Genomic DNA, 25,482 nt, shown 5'->3' with positions numbered 1-25,482 from the left:
ATGCAAAATACATTGAAATTGTCTGCTGTTTTCTTATGATGTCATCACTGAATCTGTTTCTACTCTGCCAAAAATGTACTGTTGTTTCATTAGGCATTTTCACACTATTTATTATTTGTTTTTTTCCCATAGCTGTGTCAAGTTTAGGTAAAACACACAGACTCTCAAATTATTACAGGTGTGACTGTATGGTAAAAAGCTTGCTTCCTAACTATGTGGTTCCAGGTTCAGTCCCATTGCACAACGTCTTGGGCAACTGTTTTCTACCATAATCCTCAGCTGACCAAAGCCTTGTGAGTGAATTTCAAGACAGAAACTGGAAAAAAAATCCATCATATATATATATATAAAACTGTGTGTGTGTGTGTGTGTGTGTGTGTGTGTGTGTGTGTGTGTGTGTGCGTGTGTGCACGTGCGTGTGTGTGTGTGTGCGTGTGTGTGTGCATGTGTGTGCGTGTGCATGCGTGCATGCATGTGTGTGTGTGCCTTTGTATTTTTCCCCACCAACACTACTCTGTGTTGGTTTGCTTACATCCCTGTAACATAGTAGTTTAGCAAAAATAGACCAAAAAGAGGCTTAAACAATAAGTACTGTGGGGTGTGATTCATTTGACTAAACCCTACATGGCAGTGTCCCAGCACGACCACAGTCAAATGACTGAAACAAGTTAAAGATAAAATATAAATATATGCTAACATAAAAGCAAATACATAGAAACAGGTAACCAAGTCATGAAACCTTAGTTTCTATTGGGAATGAACGGAATACTAATTAATGTTAATAAGGACAACACATTTTATTATTCATCAGATGTAATAGTAACCTTTGCATAGGTTGTAAATTAAATAAATGCAAAGATAAGAAAGGTATTTTTAATTTTATCTATATATATATATATATATTTCTTAATTATTATATATTCATTCATACTTGGCTGTTGGCTTCAAGCCAAGTTTTACTGAAAACAAACCATTAACATTAAATCAATTGCCAGGCTGATTAACTGTTTTTTAATAGCTTTTCCACTAATTAAACCTGACACTTGAGATACTGGCTCTTATTTCTCTGTGGATTTAAAGTTAACCTTTCAACTGTTATATAGTCTTATTAAGATATATTAAGATCACTATACCACAGTATATACCAAACTATCAGATGTTATTATATATTGCTAGTCACAATGTGCTTCACATTGTTTTAGCTTTTGAAAGAGGGATGCCACCCCACTGGCTAGGTGGGTAGGCCATATTTTCCTTGAATGGAACAATAGTCCGTGAGAGGATTATTCATTTACAGCTGAGTGGACTGGAGCTATGTGAAATGAAGTGTTTTGCTCAAGAAGACAATGCACTGCCAGTGTGGAAATCAAAGCTATGATTTCATAATCTTGAGTGCAACACCCTAACCATTAGGCCACACACCTTCATATTTAGATATATGTAATTTATAAAGAATGTTTGTTGTTGTTTGATCCAGTTCAGCACAGATCAAGCAGACCCATAATCAAAGATTTGGCATGTCAGCTTGTGGGTGCTGGTGTCACAAAAATGCACCCATTTTGGCGTCACATAAAAGCCCCTGTGTTGGTACCATGTAAAAAGCACCCATGCTAGTGGCCACATAGAAAGCACCTGCACTGTAACAAGCACCTGCACTGTAACAAGCACCTGCACTGTAACAAGCACCTGCACTGGTGTCACATAAAAAGCATCCATGCCAGTTCCACTTGAAAAGCACCTGTGCTGGTGTCATGTATAAAGAACTGGTGCTGGTGCCATGTAAAAAGCACTCAGTACACTCTAAAGTGGCTGGTGATAGGAAGGGCATCCAGCCATAGAAACTGTCAGAACAGACAATTGGAGCTTGGTGCATCTCTCTAGCTTTGCCAGCTCCTATCAAACTGTCCAACCCATGCCAGCATGAAAAACAGACTTTAAATGACAATGATGATGGAACAACATAATCTAATGTATTTTTCTTTCAAGTAGGGTGTGATTTAAGAGAGACTCAGTTGCTAGCTCTGGCAGGTTGAGCAACCATATAGAGCCTCCTTCATTTGCATGTGTCAGTTATAAAAAATAAGTATCATAACAAATGGAGAATGGAGACCATTTATTTACTATCTGGTATTTGTTATAATAGAGACAGCACATAGACATACGGTTGTTGATTATAGTGAGTATGAAATGAAAAAGGCAATATCTTGTTTGTTGACATATAAACTTTGCATAACTACCAAACCTAGCAACCTGAATTATAAAATAAACAGTTTTCCCTCTCTCTCTCTCTCTCTCTCTCTCTCTCTCTCTCTCTCTCTCTCTCTCTCTCTTTCTCTTTCTCTCCCCCTCTCTCTCTCACACACACACACATGTACACTCACACACATACAAAGTTCACATCGCAATCATATGGTTTCAGGTTCACAATGTGGTACTCAAGGCATGTGTCTTCTGTCATAGCCCTAGACTGACCTATGATTTGTGAATGTATTTGGTAGATGGAAACTATCAGGAAGCACATCATGTATGTTTGTGTGTATGTGTATATATATATATTGGGTTGATGCATAATTACTGTGGTATTTTTTTCAACAAATTTTATTCAACAGAAACAATAACAATATTTAACAAAAACATCTTTAAATGACGTCTGACCATCTACCAAGCATATGGGAAGCAGTAATTGAAGTAGATGGTGAATATGCTCCAGAATAATCATTTAAAGATGTTTTTGTTGCATGTTGTTATTGTTTTTGTTGAATAAAATTTGTTGAAAAAAAGCCACAATAATTATGCACCAAACCAATATATATATAAATGATAAAATATATATATATATATATATATATATATATATATATATTCTTTTTGTCTTTCACATGTTTCAGTCATTTGACTGTGACCATGTTGGAGTAACGCCTTTAGTCGAAGAAATCAACCCCAAGACTTATTCTTTGTAAGCCTAGTATTTATTCTATCAGTCTTTTTTGCTGTTAAGTTTCGGGGGCATAAACACACCAACATTGGTTGTCAAGCAATGGTGGAGGTACAAACACAGACACAAAGACACATGCACATAAATATATATATATATATATATATAAAATTTTTTCGTACAAAATTTAGAGGACTGACCACTAAAAGTGGATAGCCTGTATGCTAGATATAGACGTCAAAATCGCCATTTTCCACGAAGAATGTGTTCACAAGAAGAAATTCAGCAAAAAAACCAAAGTGTAAAAATAAGCAAGACAAATATTTTCATGTCTTACTTATTTTTACACTTTGAATCTTTAGTCTTTGAATGAGCTTTCTCTTTTCAGGCTTTGAGAAAACTAATTTCTCAAGATTGGTATTTAGACAGTGTGTAGATTTCTCAATAGTTCAGCATAAGTATTCTCATTTTCGTTGATTTTTAGCTTTACGTTAACATCTGCTGGTAGCTGATTTCCACAACTGTACATAGTTTCTCTTTTCTATTCCAAATCACTATGTCAAGTCTATCGTGTTTACATTTTATTAAGGTTTTTACAGGAACATTCCACCAGTACTCCTTTTTATTATGAGTGGCTATGGTTGCTACCATACTGTAAGTTCCTATTTCTTTGTCCTTGGGGTTATCCTTCTGATGGATCTCATTATACAGTGTCCTAGCTACACCATCATGTCTCATTGGTAGATAATACCATGATGACATTTTTGGACAACTGCTTATGATATGGCTGATATCTTCTGTGTTAACTCTACAAAGTCTGCATTGGTTGTCACATTTTGCTGCTTTTCCTGCATCCCTGTCCATTTTGTGCATGCTATTTGGTATTTAGGTCTTATTCTCTTTGTACATATTTTGAAACTGAAAGAAATATCACTGATGACACTTGATGCAGCAATAATGTTTAAAATTTCCATTTCATTCTGTACTTCCTACGTACTTGACTCAAACCAATACAAATAATAGTGACTGCTATTCACTGACCTAAAATCAACACCAAGTCATAAATCTTGTGTCAGTCTCTATTTTGACACCTTTGATATAAGCAAGCATGTTATAAATTATGACTAATGCTTATTTGGAGACTAGAAATTATATTTCAAAGAATCCTCGCGCATAAAATTACCATTACTTTGAATGTTGTATATTTCACACTGTGTTCTTGATCAAAACACTACTTTTCATATTGCTCCAATCCACTCAGCTGGCAAAAATTAGTAATCCTGCAATAGACTGGTGTCCCATCCAGTGAGAAATATATGTGCCACAGAAATCTGGAAACTAGCCCTAAGAGTATATATGACTCAGAAAGGACTTTTATCCTTATGTATGTATGTATGTATGTATGTATATATGTATGTATGCATGCATGCATGCATGAATGAATGAATGAATGAATGAATGATAAGTTACTTTCAGTTTCTGTCCACCAATTCCAAGGCATTAGTCAACCCAGGCTATTGCAGAAGACACCTGCTCAAGATGCCAAGCAGTGAGACTGAACCCAAACCAGTGTAATTGAGAAGCAAACTTTTTAACCGCATAGCCATGCCTGTGCAAGAAGAAAATTTTCTGACCCAACATCCTGGCAAGGGTGGATTAGGCCTGTGGGAATTGATTGGGGACAGTATGGGTAACAAAAGGACAAATGAGTATGGATAGTTTGAGTGGAGTTAGATTGAGATCAACCATTTCTAAAAAAGAGAGGCCACAGTAGTTTTGGAGTAAAAGGGAGTGATAGGAGACAGCATATCTGTGGACTCATGTCTGAAGTGTGTTGGTGAGTGACCTCATGACAATCAGTCAGGTGGCCTTTCTTTTAATGTGGTGTAGAATATTTATGAGTGTATAACTGCAGCACTGGCCCAGATGTACAAGCAATACTCCATTATGTGTATCACCTGAGCTTTATAGAGAGTAAGTAGTTGTTAGAGATTCAATTGAAGTATTTTCTGGCTTCAAAGTCTTTATGATGCAGTTTTGGCTCTGATTGGGATGTGCATTTGTCAATCAATTGAACTCAAAAAGAAATTAGCATCTGTCTTGTTTATGTAATTTTGTTGCCATTATCATGTAATTTATTGCATTAGCTTAGATTTTATATCCAAGACATAGTAACAATCTCTGTCATTTCTTTTCATAGGTAATGCATCTTGTAGTCTTTCCTGTCTCACATACATGACTATTTCAAGCTGTCTCTTTGTGCATAGAAAATGCTCCTTTCTTAATCTTGGTTTCAAATCATATCCCTTCTCAAATTAACTTCTGTCATTATCAGAGAAACTTTAAATATTGTGGGAGATGGACACTGCTAATATTGAGTATACATATTTTGATTATAAATTTGTTAGTGAATCTTTTATCGTATTATTTTTTTATAATTCTAGCACAAATAACTTCAGACAAAAGCACGAATATCCATTTTAGTTTGGCATCAACAAGTTGCTGGAGAAAAGGTGAGTTACCTCTCAACAGATGTTAAAAGCATCCAAAGGCCAGGAGGTGGTATTAAGCCAGACACTGGATGAAGTTTACCATTCAAAACTAAGAATATATCCTCTGGTTGGTTTCCAGGTGGTTTCCATTCTAATTTCATTTACATGTCTTTTGTCAGCTAGAAACAAATGTATGAGATAACTGCCCAAGGGACTACACTGAAGGATTGAGTCTGAAAACATATAGCTGTGAAATTAACTTAACTGTGCCCAGATGTTTTAAAAGTATTGGGGAATTGAATTTGATTGCTCTAATTGCAAGAAAAATGTTTTTATATATTAACTTTAAATGTAGGCATAAAGCTATAAATTTGGTAGGGAATGGTATTGTCCTGTACCAGTCAAATATTGGATACATTTAAACTGAATCAAGTATTTGACTTGTGTGTTATTTTTTTCTTCTCCAGAAGGATGAAAAGCAAACTCCAATGGTAACTGAGATGAGAATTTAAATGAATTGTTACTAAATATCACAATGCATTCAGTTCAATATTACACAAACTTTGTGACCCAATGTATATGTAATTTTTTTAATAATTTAGTTTTCTGGGATTATAATCTAATAGAAATAGTAATAAAAAAATAAAATATATTTGAAAATAAAATATTGACAAAATAACTTAAAAAGAAAACAAATTAAAGAATATTTTGATGCTCATTTGCCTTCTGTTTATATATTATAGGATATGCTGTGGTCAGTGATGAAATAAGTGATCTAAATCGTAGAAAAATTCTTATAATGTGTGTTCAAATTCTTCAGAAAGCTAAAGAAACAATGTACGTATATTCTTTGATTTGTTTTGAGGAATATGTAGTCACTGCATATATACATGTATATATTGACAGAGAAAAAAAAATACTGGTAGTATATTGACTGCAGAGACACAGCTACTAAGTTGAATAAACTGAATTCAGTCTAGATAAATTCTAAGTTATATTTATTCATATATAATATGAGAATTTTAAGATTGAAAAAAAAAATAATAAATAGGCAAATAAAATCAGAGCTATGGTTAGCAAATAATATTGTGTAGCCATAGGAAATGTTTTATTACTATGAACAACACAAATCTAAGGAGACAGAACAAAGCTCAATAGCTTTTCAACAAAAGTTATGGTGACATTTATTTTTAAAAGAATTCAACAGTTTTCATATATTATTGAAGTGTATTTTGTAAATTGGAAATAGATGAAAGAATGCTAAAAGTGTTAGGGAACTAGTACTAGTATTATTAGATTAAAGGAACTGACAAAGCCTTAATATACAAGTATATCTGAAATAATGTAATCAGAGCAATGATTGTAATGAAATCTTTTTAAAAAGAATATAACTTCCTCTTCAGAATGTTAGCCCTCAGGAATTTTTTCCCTGCACATTCTTATCCTGTAGCCATTGACTTAAGACTCATCAAAAGGAATGTGACCCACATCAATCTTAGTGACCTCTGAGGACTGGTGAAAATCAAAGATATTGCCCTCTTCCTCCACACCAATAAAAAAAAATGTTTTCCATATATCTTTTTATATCAATAAATCAAAAACCTAAACTGCAAATTAGTGTGGTGGTTTTGGCCTCTAGGTCAGCCCTAATCATGTAAACCTATGATCAATAGATTTCCAGCTGTGACCATCCCATGTTTAATATTTTTTCTTTCTGTCATATTTTTTTAAGATGGTAGAATGATGGTAGTTGAGAAACTAGGTAGATGCTTCTTTATTTGGTGTTAACTATTGTAGTTATGAAAAGAGATCAAAACTATAACACTTGGAGTAACTATGATCAATAAGACATATATACACAAGTAATAATATAAAATACTAGCAGAGATACCCGGCGTTGCCTGTGTCACATGGAATTGAAGAATTAGACTTTTCTTTTATATTTTCTCTAATGAACTGGAATACCTATGATTCGAATTTCATCAAAATTGGAGATTAAGAATTTTAATGAGGGTTCTTTCCCTCTTTACACACCCGAACAAAAATTCTAATCATGACATATTTATCCCATACTACTCATCTTTATGCCCAGATTCTAAAATCCAAATCTTATAAAACCTATTCAAAGGCTTTTTGCTCCTGAAAAAAAGGGAGCACAGGGAGCTCTAAAATGTGGGAGTTAAGGCCCCTATTGTAGGTGTGGCCTTAAAGTCAACCAGAGAGGTTGAATTGTTGAGAATCTTTTTTAACTTGTGTCTTATATCTATTGTTCAAATTTCTTTGAAATTGGAAATATACAAATGTTCACTGGGTTTGTAAAAGAGAGCAAAGCTACAGGAAACCAAAAGACGAATAATCACAATAAGCAGTCAGCTACCCTACCCTGGTCGTTACCAGTCCCCAGTGTAGGATTCCTCACCATACAGGTGAGCAGCACAGCCGTAAGATGCATTACAGATCTATAGCAATTGGAACTCAAATAAACATTAACAACTGTGTAACATGAGGGCTAAGGGGAAATGAAAGTGTCACCTCTGGAGTTTGCCAATGATCCCTATGCTGATAGGTAACTGAACAGAATAAATTTGCCATCTATAAATCTCTTTGAATTACCAATCACTTATCTGGAAAGGCTTTGAAATCAATGTTACTATCTGGGGACTATCTGTGAGCCAGTGATAATAAAAAGACTCAAAGGAGGTCTGCAACCAAATAACTTTACTCAAAATAACACTTAGCAACTGAATCAGTGGAGCAAAGATGATTCTCCATTACTTGACAATTTATGCACCACATTTGCAGAAATCACAAGCTAAGCATATCTCAAAGCAAACTCTTACACTGTTGTACCACTGAATTACAAATAACATTCATCTTGTATGCTCAGGTAACTCACAGCTTCCAAGACTACAATTGTATTCGCCTTGGCTTACGAAAAATTACTAAATTGTGGGCGTTAGGCCCCATTAAGGGGTCTTACTAACTCCTAAGAAGTTGAAATTTTAGGAATATTACTTCATTTGTATCTAATATCTATGATTAAAATTTCATCAACAGCCAAAAAAACATGAATTTTCATGGGGGTTATGGCCTCATTTATGCTCTCTCACTTTCGAACATATACTGCATTACATCTGTCTTTATGCATAATTAGACAACATCCAATGATCATCAGTGACCTGAACTATAAGACCCTCCCATTGGTGGGCCAGCAGAGGTGGTTAAGTCACTGCTTATCATTATCTTCTGGCTTCCAGCTTACCTCTTCTCTCTTCCTCCATAACCAGCAAGAAGCTCTTTCTGTTACCTCCCCCATCCTGCACACAGCTATTCTTCACTCTTTTACTCTCATTCCAGTGGTTGTAAATATCTTCCACACTGACTGGGCAGGAAATTCCCTACAGCCAATATCAACTGGGAAAAGCCATGACTGCCATCCCTTCTCCCTCAAATCCTGCTGAAGACTTTCATACTTGATATGTCTTAATTCATAGGCTTGATCACACCTTTCTTTGCACGGGACTGTAAGCTCAATCATGATTATTTTCCTTGCCTTTCCAGACCAGAGAACTACATCTGGCATCAGTGTTGTATTGATGACCTGGGGGAAGCTGCAGTCTCTCCCCTAGATCCACTTTCATATCCCATGATTGAGACCCATGTAGTAAGCTATTTGTCATTTTTTGCTGTCCTCACTGGCTTTTTTCCTTCTTTCACATACTTGACTGCTGCTATTGTTTTCCCCTTTTCTTGAGCCTTTCCAATTCCAGAGAGTGAGCAAATGTTGCAAGCACCTTGTCATGGCACTGCTTGAATGTTCTCTGAGTAGGTGCTATTTTGCACCTTGATGTGTTCTAGGGTCCCTTTCTCCACAAAGTATACACAACTGGTCCCACTTCAAACAACCATTTGTGCAGTTTGTTGGTGTTGGGAGTGTGTCATACACCACCCACAGGAGATACAGAAAGGTTCCACTCTCCACAGGTCTGTCCATGTGACCTTCCTCTTGGGGAGGTCCCATTTAGTTCAGGCTCCCTGAGATGCCAGCTCCATAGCTCTTGACCTTCTTTCTTCCTTCATGTTCTGTACTTCTGTCTGTATCATGGATCTCTTCCCCTCGATATTCACCCTCTTCTATTGTTGGAAAAGTGAAGAACTCAGATCCTCCCATCCTCTGCATGTAATTCCTATGATGTTGCATAGCTTCAGCATGCTCTCAGCCTGTGCGAATGTGGTGCTGGCCACCCACTTTCTCCCAGACTGTTGTGATATCTGCATGTCTGACATGCTCATTCTTATTTCTTTATTGCCCACAATAAATGCTCATTCTGGGAGTCCCTATACATCATTAGAACTCTACATTTTACAACTTTTAATTCCTTCACCACGAATGACAGGAAAAGTTGTAGCTGTCTAGATCTTATGTACAGGCCTATTGAAGTGAAGCTTATGGGGATACCTTGCCATCTACAGAAGTATTTGTTTACCTTCCTCTCCATCCTTTCTACTTTTATCATTGGAATCTCATACACTGTCAATAACTACATGAGTCTTGAGAGCAGTCCACGTTGATAGAGCTATGCCTTGTATTTTCCTGGAAGCCCTGATCTTTCAATCCTCTTCAGCCACTCCTCTGCTTGCTTCTCAATATTTGTGTCATTGCTTCTGTTAGAGAGTGAATTGTCAAACCTCTTCCCAGGGAATTTGATTGGATTTTCCTCTCTTGAAGGAATAGCCTCTCCTTGCACAGGCAACTTAATTTTGTTTGTTAATTTGCCTCTTCTGATGACTATACACCTTGATTTCATAGGCTTAAGCTTCATTCTAGCCCATGTTGCTATGTGTTCAAGTGAAGTCAGTACCTTTTCTGCTTCCACATGGGTTGTGGTTGTCACTGCAACATCATCCATGAAACCTCTTATTGAGTGTTGTTTGTTGCCTAATTCCATTGTTGGTTCTAAATACACACTAGTTGTTTGTCTATATTTCACTTGTCTTTCTTTTTCCAAATCAGTTATGTTTCTTTATGTTCCACAAAATACTTTTCACTACACTAATCTGTAGCCTTCTCAATGAGTATGCGATTTTTCCTTTTAAATACCTGGTTTTTAGTTTCCAACTGATTTATCTGCTGTTACGTTCCCATAATAGTAAGCATGTGAGCTAATAATGTTTCCGTTGATTTACTTTGCTGATTTAAAAAAAATTTTATTTGCTAGCATCAGATCGTGTGTGTGTGTGTGTGTGTGTGGTGTGTGTGTGTGTGTGTGTGTGTGTGTTGGACTTTAGTTGTCTTTGGACTTATTTTATCCTCTTTCTAACATTATTGTGATAATGGGTTATCATTTACGGGTGGCGCATTTGTTCTTCATATTAACCCAGCATTTCATTCATCTTTAAATTCTGTTAAGATCAACTGCCTTTCATTCTTGTAGGGTTAATGAAATAAGTACCAATTGAGCATGAGAGTCAATGTAACTGACAAGCCCCAAACCTCAAAATTTAAGGCTTTGAGCCTATGTTAGAAAGGATATTAACTGAGTAAATGGAATTTGTACTCAGTATTTGTGCAGCTCTTTTAATCTATTTTTAGAATTCATGTTGAAACATCTTTAATGATTTCCATGAATCATTTTATTGACACCTTTCCAATTTGTGAATTTATTATTACTGTAATAAAAAACAGCATACTATTATTCAGTTATAATGAGGATATTTACTCATACTGTGTTGTAATAGTATGTTATTTATTAGTAATAAAATGTGTCATATTTTCTACATTGAAAACATTAATATTGGTTTCAAATTTTGGCACAAGGCCAGAGATTTCAGGGAGGTGGATAAGTTGATTACATCAACCCCAGTGTTCAACTGATCCTTATTTTATCAACCCCAAAAGGATAGAAGGCAAAGTCAACCTCAGCTGATGATTCTGCCAATTCACTATCCTAATTAAAAACATTAACATTAATGTTTGCTCTTTTAAGTTTCAGATGTTTCATTCTAAGTTATGTTTAACCCATCTTTTAATACACTCAACAGGAGACATTCAAGCTTCAAACCAATGAGGATTTACTATGAGGATGATCATCATATAGCAAAATATAGTTGTAATCTTGACAAAAAATTTGTGTTAAAACCTCCTCACAGATCAGTCCTGCAGAAATCGTCAAAACCACTAACTCTTTACAATGTACCAATACCAAATATTCCTATTATGGAATTTTACAATGAAGATGACAGGAAAACATTGCTGAAGTCTGTAACAGACGATGGAACATCTGTGATATAGTATCCTTTATGTAGCAATATCTATTTAGAAGAAATTCTAAGTGTGTTATTTTGTCAGTAGTCCTTTAGTTTTCAAAATTTGTATTTAAAAATGATTGAATTTAAATTTTACTTTTATTTAGTGATGGCTAAATTAGGCTTGAATGGTAAATCTATATTTATTTCATTTCTTTAACAGGGACTTTGAGCAAATATGTAGTAAACATACAAATGGTAGCTCTATAAGTGTCAACTCCTGTCTTGAATTACATATTTATCATCTTATAATAATTCTGCTTGTCATTGCCAGTAACACTTTCATGTGATTAGAGAAAAAAAAGGGAAAAAGAAAGGAGGGATAAAGAAAAAAAGGGAGGGAGAAAAAGTGGGAGAGAGAAGCATTCATTATGGGAAGTAGAGGGAATGTAATTGTAATGCTTTCATGTGATTAGTTGAAGGGAAAGAGGAGAGTGAAAAAGGGGATAAGGTGAAGAGTGAGACAGAAAGAGAGAGAGAGAGAGATATATATATAAAGACTGATAGAGAAAAAGAGGGAGAGAGAAGCATTCATGACATGAGGTAGGGGAAATGTAATATTTGTTATGTGGTTAAAAAGGTTATTTGAAGGTAGTGATATAGAGAGAGTTAGAGATATAATTTTAGCAGAGGGGTGATATTTTGATGGTGAGGTCAAAGAATGGCAAAGAGAGAGAGGGAGGTGGTGGTGGTTGGATACTGAAAAGTATATTTTTTTAAAATTCAACTAAGTTTTTTATATCACCTGTCACATAACGCATGCACATAAGTGCAGTTCCATGAAATATTCATGCTTATTTACATAGCAGTTGTATCATATGTACAGGATTGTTTTTGTTTATGAGAAAAATGGAAAAATAAAAGTGAATATTTATTTTATGAGTGCTATGTATTAAGTCTATAAAGTTGCCCATAAAGTATACAAAGTGTATATATAAAGCGCATTAAGTAATCATCATATTTCAATTTCTTTCACTTTTCAATGAGTAGCAGATGAGTGACTATCCTTCCATACAGACACAACACAGGCTATGCTTTCATATTTTTTGGATAAAGTTTTCAGAAATAACCCAATAGGTTTACCATTAATTCCATTAAATATTCACAGGCTCCACTAGTTATACTATAAACCTGTTGACAATTTTCACGTCTTACTTATATTGGCTTCAAATTTTGACACAAGGCCAGCATGATGGGAAAGTGGATGTTAAAACAGTGGTGTGTGTATGTGATATGCAAAACAGACTTCTTCACAGTATACACAGATGAAAGGATGGCAAGACAGACAGACACATGCATGGGTACATGTATGTCAATCCTAAACATCATTATTAGAACCATCTGAACATTGTTTACTTTTTTAATTGACCAAATGTTCTGTAGTTTAGCAGATGCATGACAACAAGTGGAATGAAAATGTATCTTACATGAAAATTGGGTAAAAAAAAAAAAGCTTATTATTGACCTATTTGAAATTTGGTAGCAATGAAGTGAAATTCAGTTGGTTAGAACAACCTAATTCAAATTGTTTGATTTTAAGAAAAATTATTTTTTATCTTCTTTTGCTGTTTTATATTCACTTACATATGTATGTGCGCTTGTGCGCATGTGTTAGTTTTCCAGCTAGCTTAACTTAGTGTCCAATTACTGAATGCAATGTCTATGAAAAAGACTGGTCCTTTAATTTCTTCACAATAAGCTCAATTTAACCAGATTTATCATAAAGTTGTCATCAAACTTTGCTATCAAATAGTTATGTTACACAACCACTTGACAGTCACCTGCTTTTAGTTTATCTTTTAACCACGTGAATTCTAGTTTTACATTTGGTGTTTTTGATTCTTATATTATTTTATCTTTACTTCAAACCCAACATTTAGTGTGTGTGGTCTTCTTTTTCTCAAAACGGCGTCCAAAGTTTCTTTAATCGTGATCATTACATTTTCGGGAATTCTAAGTCAGAACCCTGTGTTTCAAACAGGATTAAATACTGGAAATTAGATATTCTACTTTCACACTAGTGTTATGCAGTACACTCACATCTTCACTGTTTCATACAGTCAGGCACCAGCTTATGTTAATTTATTTAAGCTAAACAAGCTAAACAAATAGATACAAAACATTTCAAATTCAACCTCACTCCTTCATCAGTATCACAAATTGCAGTTTCATTCTAGGTTTGATAATATTAGTTGACTGATTGCTTTCAAAGCCTGCTGCTATGTACAGTAGACTACTTGAACGAAATCAGTTTGCAAGAGGTAATATCCTTGTTTCTTATATAAATTAACGTATATGACTACACACCTTAAACATAAAGTTGTATTGCATACTTATGTCTTTTTCTTGTGCTACACAATACAAACAAAAACTGTATTTCTTCATTCTTTTACTGGTTTCAACCATTAGAATATGGCTCTGCCTTCAAATGTTTAGCCAGTCATATTAATCTAATACTTCTTTCAGGCTGTTACTTCTTTGTCAATCTATGGTAGTCGAGTAGATAAGCATATATGTATTTGAATGTGTATGTGCAATGGGTCTCTACACAGTTTCTGCCCTCCAAATTCCACAAGTCTCTGGTAAAAGACATTTGCCAAGGTGTTGATGTGTGGCGATGAGCCTAGAATTGATGTAAAGCAAACTTCTTACCATAAAGCCCTGATGATGCCCCAGATGAGTGTTTTTTATTTATATATATATATATATATAGTTAGTCCACATTACTCCATAAGGATCATAGGGCCAATTTCTCTGGTTTATACACCCCTTCCTGGATAGGATACCAGCTCATCACAGGATTACACTAGAGCAATGTGAAATGTTTTGCTGAAGAACACAATGCATCACCCAGTCTAGGAATCAAAACCACAATCTTATGATTATGAGTCCAGCACCCTAACCATTGAGCCATGTGCCTCTACTATATATATATATATATATATATATATATATATATATAATGAGCTAATTGGAAACACTGTAAAGTTTTGAATCTGTTAAGGAATTGTATTGATTTAGAGTTAATCATTGGCTCTGGTGTCAGTAGCATTGACTCAACAGGCCAAGTTATCTATGACAAAGAATGCTGATTTTCCCTAAGAAAGCAGTGTACTTACGTGCACCGAAGCAAGAAGGATTATCTTGTTTGGATATAAGGAAATAGCTATGAGAGATTACTTATGTATACTATATGAACTAGTACTAGCGCTCCAATATATAGAGGTATCTATATATGTTTGTTCATTTAACATCTGCATTTTCACTGGTATGGAATGGGTGAGGACTATCTAAGGCAGCATTTTCATTTTTTTTTCTACTGAATACCTATCCTGTTACCAATTCTTAGGTTTTTCAAGTGAAGAGCAACTAGTTGAAATGTCAACAATGAATGTAAACATCACCATATGGCTCAACTTGTGACAAGCAAAAGATGTGGAATTTCAACATGTGTATACACACACACATACACACACACAATGGGCTTCCCTGTAGTTACCAACTTGTCCCACTCAATACTTTAGTTGGTCCATGCTACTGATACCAGAGCGCTAATGATTGACTCTAAATTAATACAGATTCTTAACAGATTTGAAACTTTATGTTGTTTCCATTTAGTTCATTATATATATATATATATATATATATATGGGTGGCATGTAAAAAGCACCCACTTACACTCACGGAGTGGTTGGCGTTAGGAAGGGCATCCAGCCGTAGAAACACTGCCAGATTTGACTGGGCCTGATGAAGCCTTCTGGCTTCACAGACCCCAGTTGAACCGTCCAACCCATGCTAGCATGGAAAACGGACGCTAAACGATGATGATGATTGTGAAGGCTAAGCAGGCCAAAACTTTAAAGTCATTGTCATCACTTTTCTTGCTGATGAATAATAAATATGTACTCTACAAAAAATATTGAGTAATCCTTCTGTTTAATATAAAGTTTTTTATTATAACCGTGCATGGAAATAAACACACACACACACACACACATGTCAGCCAAAGCCTACCAATGTCAAAAGCTAGCAAAATTACTTAAACCAGAAGAGGTCATTAAATTCAACCAAGTCATTCAACATCTGAGCAATATTCTTAAATATTGCCCAATAACTTAAATTCACCAAATACTAATACTAACCAAATGTAACCAATCACTAAAACCAGCAAGAGATTAGAGTCAAATATTAAACAGAATAATTTAATAAGACAAACAAACTGCTGGCATGACCTTTAAAGAAAACCTGCTGTTTCAAGAGGCCTATGTCTAAATTATATTTTAGAACCACTTAAAGTTGCATTAGAATTATGTTTGAATACAAGTAGCAACTGTATTATAGTTATGCAAAGAACTCATTTTTCAGATTACACCTTGACCCTAACTCTTAGTTACAGATCAGGCAATATTGCTGTTATTCGCTTCAGAGGGCAAGATGAAGCTCAAGGCTTTTGTACTTTGGCTTTTGATGATGCACCTAATAATAAAATTTTGCTGAATTTTCTTCCTAATGGTTGTGGTTGGTGTCTTTACAAGAATGGAAACCTCAGGTATGCAGTAGTCTGTTATTTTTTATATTTAATATCATTATTTAACATCCATGTTCCAAACTGGCAAGGGTCGGATGGTTTGACAAAAACCAATCTATCCAAGGACTGCATTGAGCTCCTGTGTCTGCTGTGACATGGTTTTTGTGTCTGGATAACCTTCCTAATGTTAACTACTTTACTGTGACTAAGTGCATTTCTTTTGTGCCATTTGCACTATTGATGCCACTATGCAGTTCACAGGACTACAAGCTTTGGTGTAGGTGTGTGTGTGGTGGTGGGGGGGTGACAGCTTCATGCTTGGAGACAAGATTATTATGAAGTGGGGTGGGTGGATAGAGCAGATTCTTGCAGAGGGAAATGCATGGGTTCTCACATCTAGTATGAAGAAAACAATGGGTGGGCAGAAGAGAAAGTGATCAGTAAGCACTGCAAGACAGATAATGGTGATAAGGTACCCATGTTGTCCCCCCATTTCTCCACAAAGCTGAGTAGAAGTGAGAGCGTGGTTTGTAAAATTGCTTGAAAAGGTGAATGGGGGGTAACAAACTGCCAAAATGGGTAGGGTTAAAGGGGGGATGAGACTAGAGATATAAGCTGGGGATGGTAGAGAGATGCAGAAAAGTGAGAGATAGTGTGTAGCAGCAGTAGTAAAGATGGTACAGTTGCTGGAAAGAGAGGGCAGACAAGAGAGAGGGAGAGGGAAGAGCTGGATGTAGGTGCATGAAGGGAAGGAGTCATTGTAATGGGTGGAAGACCCCAAATATTGCATTTCTAGAACTCAGTTTTGCTAAGGAGGGTGGGTCTTATTCATTTACTTACAATCTACTTTGAATGCATATATTTCAGTGTGTGCCTTTCAAAATATTTTCAATTTCAATTTATGTGGGCTCTGTGCTAAAAGTTCATCCCCCAGGTTAGTTATGGCTGTAGTTAACCCTTTCAAGACCATATTTCTAATGAGATGGCAATGGCAGTCAAACATCTGATCAAACCACATTTGCTCATCATCCAGCCAACATTTTTATGTCTGTAAGAAAATTCCTTATAAATAATAATAGTTGTTATTGTTATTTTAGGATGTTTGTGAGCCAAGGTCAAGGTTATTTCTTCAATGAAAACTATACAGAAGTTAAACACCTCACTTGGAGCAGAGACAAAATAGTTCCAAAAACTAACTACAAGGTAAGACTAATAAAGAAATGTACAATAAAACAAGTTTTTTTTTTAGGTATATAGGTATTACTGTAAATTACAAGAAATATGTTAAACTGATACAACTCCTGTATGTTATTAATAGCTGTAGTCTTAAAATCTTTGAAATGATAAAAAGCATTAATCAGCTTATGTGAACATATATAAATGAAGTTAGAAATATCATATCTTTATGCTATTTATGTATCTATACATAGAACAGATGTATAAACATAAAATAATATATCCCCAGTTATTAAGAGCACAACTGATGCCACATAATTTAAATCCAGTGCATTATTACATTAAAACAGCTGTAGAGAACAATTAGATTATTAAAAACATGTGAAGTTTATGCTTTTTTTTTGTTTTTTATTTAGAATATACTATGTATGTATATGCATGTTTCCTTTCAGGTAACAACACAGATTTATTTACACTGTTCCAGCCAAGCAAAGTTTAGTCTTCATTTGAAAATAGATACAAAACATTTAAAATTCAACCTCACTCCTTCATTAGTATCACAAAGCACAACTCTACGAAAACCAATGTCCGGGAACAAATCTGTCCTTTCTCCATGTCAACAGACAATGGTAATCACTTCTATTTCTAATGAAATACTTTACTAAAATGACCAGAATATTGTATGGTAGTAGCTCTGGGTTCACAAAGATATCCACTTCTTTTTTAATTGTAAAGGTTTCACTAACCATGCCAATACTTCTGTGGAGATACATATACAATTGTTACAGTTTTTCACATGTATAAGCACAAGTGTGACTGTGTGGTTATGAAGCTTGCTTCCCAACCATGTGGTCTTGGGTTCAGTTCCACTGAGTGTTAACTTAAGCAAGTGTCTTCTGCTGTAGCCCCAGGCCAACGAAAGCTTTATGAATGTTTTTGGCTGATGGAAACTGAAAGAAGCCCCTCATATGTGTGTGTGTATGTGTGTGTGGTGTGTGTGTGTGTGTGCGTGTGTGTGTGTGTGTGTGTGTGTGTGTGTGTGTGTGTGTGTGTGTGTGTGTGTGTGTGCGCATGCGTGTGTGTGTGTTCACTACTGCTGCTTCACGGTGTTGATTTATGTATGTTCTTACAACTTAATGGTTTGGCAAAAGAGATCAGTAGAAAAATAAGTACTCAGGTCAATTTGTTCAATCAAATCCTTCAAGTAGTGCTCCAGCATGGCTGCAGTACAATGACTGAAACAAGTAAAAGATAAAAGATATACCTTCAAGACTTAATGCATATCTGATGACATGCTAATTTATTTTCTAATAATGATCTCAGTAACTTATCAACCAAACTTAATTATCATTTTTTTTGGCTGACGTATAATTGGAAAATTAATCAGATATCTTTGTAGACATTTTTGTCAATAATTAATGTTCAGTTCAACTGTCAACAATTAATGTTTAATTCATTTATAATTAACCTTTTCGATACCAACCCGACTGAAACTACCTCCGGCTCTGTAGCACAAATGTCTTGTTTTCATAAGTTTTGAATTAAAATCTTCCACCAAACCTTAGTCACAATTTGTTCCTAATACCAGCTTAATGATAACTAAGTTATTTTACTAAATTTTTTGTTATACTGAAAATTAATTGAAAGAAACATAGAGCATCTCAGAATAGATATGGTAACAAAAGGGCTAAGTTATTGAATCTCCCACACAACAGTCTGCTGAAAAGTTCATAGGCTGACTAAGAAGCTCTCACAGAATGAGACTTTATTTTTGACACACTTCTTCCACCTGTATTTCAGTACTTGAATCTCATTGGTGAAGAAGCTTTCATTTTGTTGGTCAAAAAGTCATCAACAGCAGATATGATGTCATCATCACTGCAATACACATTCTCAGCAAAGTGTATTTTAATGTTAAGGAACAGATGAGAGTCAGATAGAGGAAAACCAGGAGAATAGGGAGGCTGATCAACCAGTTCAAAGCCAGTTATGCACAGCAGCCATTGAAAACAAGGACCTGTGTGCTGGAGCATTGTCCTGATGAAATAAAACCCCTTTCATCAGTTTTCCAAGGTGTTTGACCTTGATATCTTTTCATAACTGCTTCAACAAGTTGGTATAGTACTCTCTATTGATGGTATGGTCCTTTTGAAGATAATCAATAAACACAATGCATTTTGCATCTCAAAAAACTGAGGCCGTCACTTTCCCTGCAAATGAAATGACCTTGACTTTGTTTGGAGCAGATGAGGAGGGGTGTTTCCATTGCATGGATTGTCTCTTTGCCTCTGGTTCAAAGTGATGAACCCAGCACTTATCCTAGATTAGAAAACGTTCAAGGAAACCAACTGGGTCTGCCTCAAACAATGTCAAATTTTCCCTGCAATGTGATCAACCTGGTGTGCTTTTGATCAGCTATCAGAAGACATGGCATCCACTGAGCAGAAACCTTCATCATGCCAAGTTCACTGTGCAGAATATTCTTAACTCTATCTTGGGATATGCTAAAAGCATTGGCCTTTGGATTTATCTTCAATTGCATGTCATCCATCACTGTATGATGAAAAAAATCACTGTTTTCCTCGGTGGTAGTAGTTGCAGGATGCCCAGATCTTGGCCCATCTTCAAGATTCTCCCTCCCCCTCCTAAATTGAGCTGCCCTCTTTTGCACTGATGATAAAGCTTGAGCATCATCTCCTAATATAGCAACCATGTCAGCATGGATATCGCTGGGGGCTAAAGCTTTTTTTCCATAGATACTTGATAACACCATGATGCCAAATTCTGTTCATTTTCAAGAGAAGTTGCAACTATTTATTATTGAAATCTTCTTTGACCAATCAGATATCAGTTTAGCTGGAAAGAAATAATGCAGTTATTAATAAGAAATGTTGAAATTAATGCATACAAGATTTCACAATTCAGCAGCCTATGAACTTTTCAGCTCACCCTTGTATTAGTTTCAAAATAAATTAACTGCTTTTCTGTTACTACAGCTACTATTATTGCTGATAAATTTGCTGCTGCTACTGTTCCCATGCCACTGCCACTACTACTGCTACAGTTGTCGGTGGGGGTGAGGGTGGAATGGGTGCAAATTAAAGCAACTTCATTGGATCATGAAATCATACAAAATATTGAATAACACTCACTATAAGACATTGCAATACAGTCCTGTGTGACATTTTATACAACTCCAACATATTGTTGCTTGATTTAATTTCCAGTATTGCAATATATCCATATTGCTATAATGACTGCTTCAGTTGTTTCTTCACTTAGCAAGAAGTCCTTCAAAAGCAATGTTGTTTTTTTTCTTTTACTTCTCTGTAATTTATTGCAGTTTCTTTTGGAGAGATTGAGAGCCTAGCCAGGACTGATATAATCCATGTTGGATCCATTATTCATTCACTAACATTATTCCTATATCAATTTTTCTCCAAAGTAATATTTAACTGATGTAAGGCAACAAGCTGGCAGAATCATTAGCACACTGGGCAAAATGTTTAGCAGCATTTTACATTCTGAGTTCAAATTCTACCAAGGTTGACTTTGCTTTTCGTCCTTTTGAAGTCAATAAAATACGTACCAGTTAAGCACTGAGTTAGAGTTAATTGACTTAGCCCCTCCCCCTTGTGCCGAAATTTGGAATATGATATTTAACTGGTGTAAGGTGGCAAGCTGGCAAAATTGTTAGCATGATGGAGAAAACACTTAACGGCTTTTTATCTGAGATGTTGTGACATTCATGCATTTCTTGGAGTCAATAAAAGCATATGAGAACTGAAACTACTTCATCAGAGAAGCATAACAAGGCCAGGAATTTGATTTGCTTAGAACAAGTTAGCCTTGATCAAGCAAGCTTATGATCTAAGCCATTCCAACCATGACCAACTTTTTTTTACTTAGCCACAATGAACCAAAAATCACATTATCTAACATGCCCTTCTTTCCAAACATCACCATCATCATCATCATTTAGCGTCCGCTTTCCATGCTAGCATGGGTTGGACAGTTCAACTGGGGTCTGTGAAGCTGGAAGGCTTCGTCAGGCCCAGTCAGATCTGGCAGTGTTTCTACGGCTGGATGCCCTTCCTAATGCCAACCACTCCGTGAGTGTAGTGGGTGTTTTTTACGTGCCACCTGCACAGGTGCCAGACAGAGCTGGCAAACGGCCATGAACGGATGGTGCTTTTACATGTCACCGGCACGGGGCCAGGCGATGCTGGCAACGGACACGAACGGATAGTGCTTTTATGTGCCACCGACACGGAGCCAGACAGAGCTGGCAATCGGCCACGAATGGATGGTGCTTTTACGTGTCACCGGCACGGGGGCCAGGCGAGGCTGGCAACGGACACGAACGGATGGTGCTTTTACGTGTCACCGGCACGGGGCCAGGCGAGGCTGGCAACGGACACAAACGGATGGTGCTTTTACGTGCCACCGACATGGGGGCCAGACAGAGCTGGCAATCGGCCATGAACGAATGGTGCTTTTACATATCACCGACACGGGGGCCAGGCGAGGCTGGCAGCGGACACAAACGGATGGTTCACTTAACCACTGCTTTCTGATATATGATTTGATTTTGATTGTTCTCACTGGTCTTGCCGGGTCTCCTCACGCACAGCATACTTCCATAGGTCTCGGTCTCTGGTCATTTCCTTGGTGAGACCTAGAGTTCGAAGGTCGTGCTTCACCACCTCGACCCAGGTTTTCCTGGGTCTACCTCTTCCACAGGTCCCCTCAACTGCCAGTGTGTGGCACTTTTTCACACACCTATCTTCATCCATTCTCACCACATGACCATACCAGCGCAATTGTCTCTCTTGCACACAACATCTGATGCCTCTTAGGTCCAACTTTTCTCTCAAGGTACTTACACTCTGTCGACTATGAACACTGACATTACACATCCAACGGAGCATACTAGCTTCATTTCTTGTGAGCTTACGCAAATCCTCAGCAGTTTTAATTTGATGGAGATTTGGCTGGTATTTCTAGCAGAGCAAACAACTATGTAAATGTTCTGTTGTTGGACCAATGCACTTGGAATTAATTTAACATTCATCATCTACAAACAATTGAAAATATTTTCTCTTCTGACTAGAGAAATATAGGATGGGAAATTAAATATTTTGATATACATTTTCTTTTTCACAGACATATGTGAAGTGTAAAAAATTTCTGCCAGGAAATGAAGTCAAGTAGTTTATTCAGCTTTTCAGGTGTTTAACTTTGTCCCATGGTACTTAACCAACTTAACCAGAAGAAGCTGAATATATATTGGTTTCAAATTTTGACACGTGATCAGCAGTTTCAGGGAAAGGGCTAAGTCAATTACACTCCACTGCTTGACTTATTGACTCCATAAAGATGAAAGACAAAGTCAACCTCAGCAACAGTTGAACTCAGAACTTAGACAGACAAAATGCTGCTAAGCATTTTGCCCGATGTGCTAACAGTTTTGCCAGCTTGCCACCTTAGAAGCTGAATATGTATTAAATATAAATTCTACTTGCTATATGTTTCTGTTGTAAAATGACATCTTTATATATCAACCATACATTTTTAGAAAAAAAATTAACTTTTATTTTCTAGAAAGGGTTATTTTTGATGACATCTGGGCCCTTTGCATCATCTTATGCAAAAGATCTCCTTAAAGGCCATGATATTCAAGAGAAGCAAATTGACAGCATCCATAAGGTAGGTCTGATTATTGCACCAGTACTTGTATTTGTTCAAATTTAAAAACTTTCCAATCATAAACAAAATAACAATGAGTAAATGCGCTGTATAGCCACAGAACAGTGACTGAATGAAACAAAGAATATACAAATACAACAATAAATGAATAAAGCATCCGGTTTGAATGAAATAGATTCAAACAGTGGTTTTTTTGTTTGTGAAATAAGCATTGGGCATGATACTTTACAATATCCTTATTAGATATTTCATTTATTTTGAATTCAGTGGTCTCCTGTTTACATGATAGGGTCAAAAAAATAAGTATCCATAATTTTATGGGCTGGTTTGCTTCTAGTACTGCATTAATCCTTTACCATTCATTTAATCTCAAATTGTTCTTAATTTCTCTTACATTTTACAGAAATATAGAAAGTCTTTGGATATGTCACCAGAAGCATGTTTTGAAATGATAGGTGAATCTGAATTACAACACTTACAAAAGAAAGCTAGGTATGATATTTGAAGTGAAGTCATTTTTGTAACTCATTTAGTCATGAGTGCAAGAACAAAAATAGCTATTTTCTCTTCTAAATAGTTTAAGAATTACATCTTACATTTGTCTACTTCAGAATACAAATATTAGGCAAGATCCTAAAAGTTCCTACTGCTGCTGGTTTTGGTGGTGGTGGTGGTGGTGGGTTCAACTGATTACAGATAAAATTGGCAGGTAAAAATTCACATTGTAGTGCAAGAGAGGAGGAAGAGAGGAGTAAAAGCAGGGAGGAGGATGCAGGCAGCTTATGGAGGAAGAGTAGAGAAGTAGAGGATGAGCAAGAAGGGATAAGAAATGCAAGATGGAGAGAGGGGGGGAAGTGTGTAATCAGGGGATTGAATAGAAGTGGAAGTGGTGAGTTAGAGATATTTGTTTCTTTTTTTTTTGTATCTTTTTACTTGTTTCAGTCATTGGATTGGGGCCATGAAGAAGACTGCTTTAAAAAGAAACATCTTCTAAAGCTTGTATAAAACTATGAGCCCCCATTTAATTTCATATAGAGTTCCTTCATCCTTAAGGTGCCACACATGGTTGACTAGGGACATGACATAATATCTTTCCGGAATCCTAAAAGAAGACCCATGGTTGTACAGGCATTGCTTAAAGGTAGTTTTGGTCTTTATCACAATAAATATATTAGAATATGCTTGTTTATATTTATTTGTTTCTGTTTTTGTTTGATAGAATGCAACTAAATATCCAGAGTTATAGAAAGCAAGATTTTTGCATTCATATTATGTAAAACCTGAAGGCAGCAAACTGGCAGAAACATTAACACACTAGGTGAAATGCTTAGCAGCATTTCATCTGTCTTTTTGTTCTGAGTTCAAATTCTGTCAGTGTCAACTTTGCCTTTTATCTTTTCGGGTCAATAAAATAAGTACCAGTTGAATGCTGAGGTCAATTTAATCAACTTAGCCCCTTTCCCAAGCCTGTTGGCCTGCTATCAAAATTTGAAACCAATATTATGTAAAATATAACTTTTGAAATTTAGTCAAGTGGGTGATTTTCAAATGAAAAATTTCCAACCCCACTATTCTGTTGTAGAATTTCTGAGTTTTATAACTAGTATAAATAATTAAAAATGTTATAAGTACAAGTATAAACTCAATGAAATTTTGCATTTGGCTCTTAAATGGAAGGCAGGTTGAGACACTGAATTACAGTAGGCAGAATATTTATTTACATGTTGCTACAATTCTAAAGTAATTTTCTTTCTATCTCAGGAGTATCGTAAATAGCTGGATGAATCATTATCAGGTCACCATTGGGCTAAAAGTTAAAAGTGTATGCAAAAGAAGCACCCCAATTTATCAAAGTAAGAAACTGAAGCAGACCTGTCCAGCTGTGCAAACAGAGATAGAAAGTATGACACAGAGAGATAATAAACTCAACTCAATAAGTATTACAGTAACTGAATGTGACTCAAAAGAAAAGCAAAATATACCTTCTGTTCCAGGTGGGTATGACTGTTTCAGCAGTTCTGTAATTCATATTTGACTCCTAAATAAAAGCTTTTATGGGATTTTTATGTATGCATGATTATGCAGGTTCAATTATTTGTAATATGCCGTGTCAGATTAGATTTTTAAACTACTAGATTTATCTTTAGTGTTTCTGTTTTCTATACTAGGTTTCTCTAAGTCTACATTTGCCTTATTCCCAGAGCAATCCAAAATTATAGGCACATTAGTTACCAAGAATAGAGTTCTGTGTTAGGGAAAAGCTTATTAACTAAATGTTATGTATGTGTAAATTTATATAAGAGCCCTTTGGATGTCATAGATGTCTTAGCTTAATG

General features: G+C 35.8%; 1 protein-coding gene across 3 annotated transcripts in view; it reads left to right on the top strand.

Moving 5' to 3' along the window:
• LOC115217436 overlaps positions 1-25,482 on the top strand; it is a 59,209-nt gene that overhangs the window by 23,728 nt on the left and 9,999 nt on the right. For all 3 annotated transcript variants that reach the window (XM_029787134.2, XM_036507596.1, XM_036507597.1), the window contains 9 exons: positions 5,380-5,448; positions 6,171-6,264; positions 11,470-11,718; positions 16,124-16,282; positions 17,359-17,464; positions 17,890-18,066; positions 23,042-23,146; positions 23,550-23,638; positions 24,908-25,140. In XM_029787134.2, coding sequence (XP_029642994.1) covers positions 5,380-5,448; positions 6,171-6,264; positions 11,470-11,718; positions 16,124-16,282; positions 17,359-17,464; positions 17,890-18,066; positions 23,042-23,146; positions 23,550-23,638; positions 24,908-25,140 — 1,281 coding nt within the window. The remainder of the gene's footprint in view (positions 1-5,379; positions 5,449-6,170; positions 6,265-11,469; positions 11,719-16,123; positions 16,283-17,358; positions 17,465-17,889; positions 18,067-23,041; positions 23,147-23,549; positions 23,639-24,907; positions 25,141-25,482) is intronic.

This window comes from Octopus sinensis, linkage group LG11 (assembly GCF_006345805.1).
Source record: "Octopus sinensis linkage group LG11, ASM634580v1, whole genome shotgun sequence".
Classification (NCBI taxonomy): Eukaryota; Metazoa; Mollusca; class Cephalopoda; order Octopoda; family Octopodidae; genus Octopus; species Octopus sinensis.
Note: the sequence above shows the minus strand (reverse complement) of the source record. Positions and strands in the feature narration are given on the sequence as shown.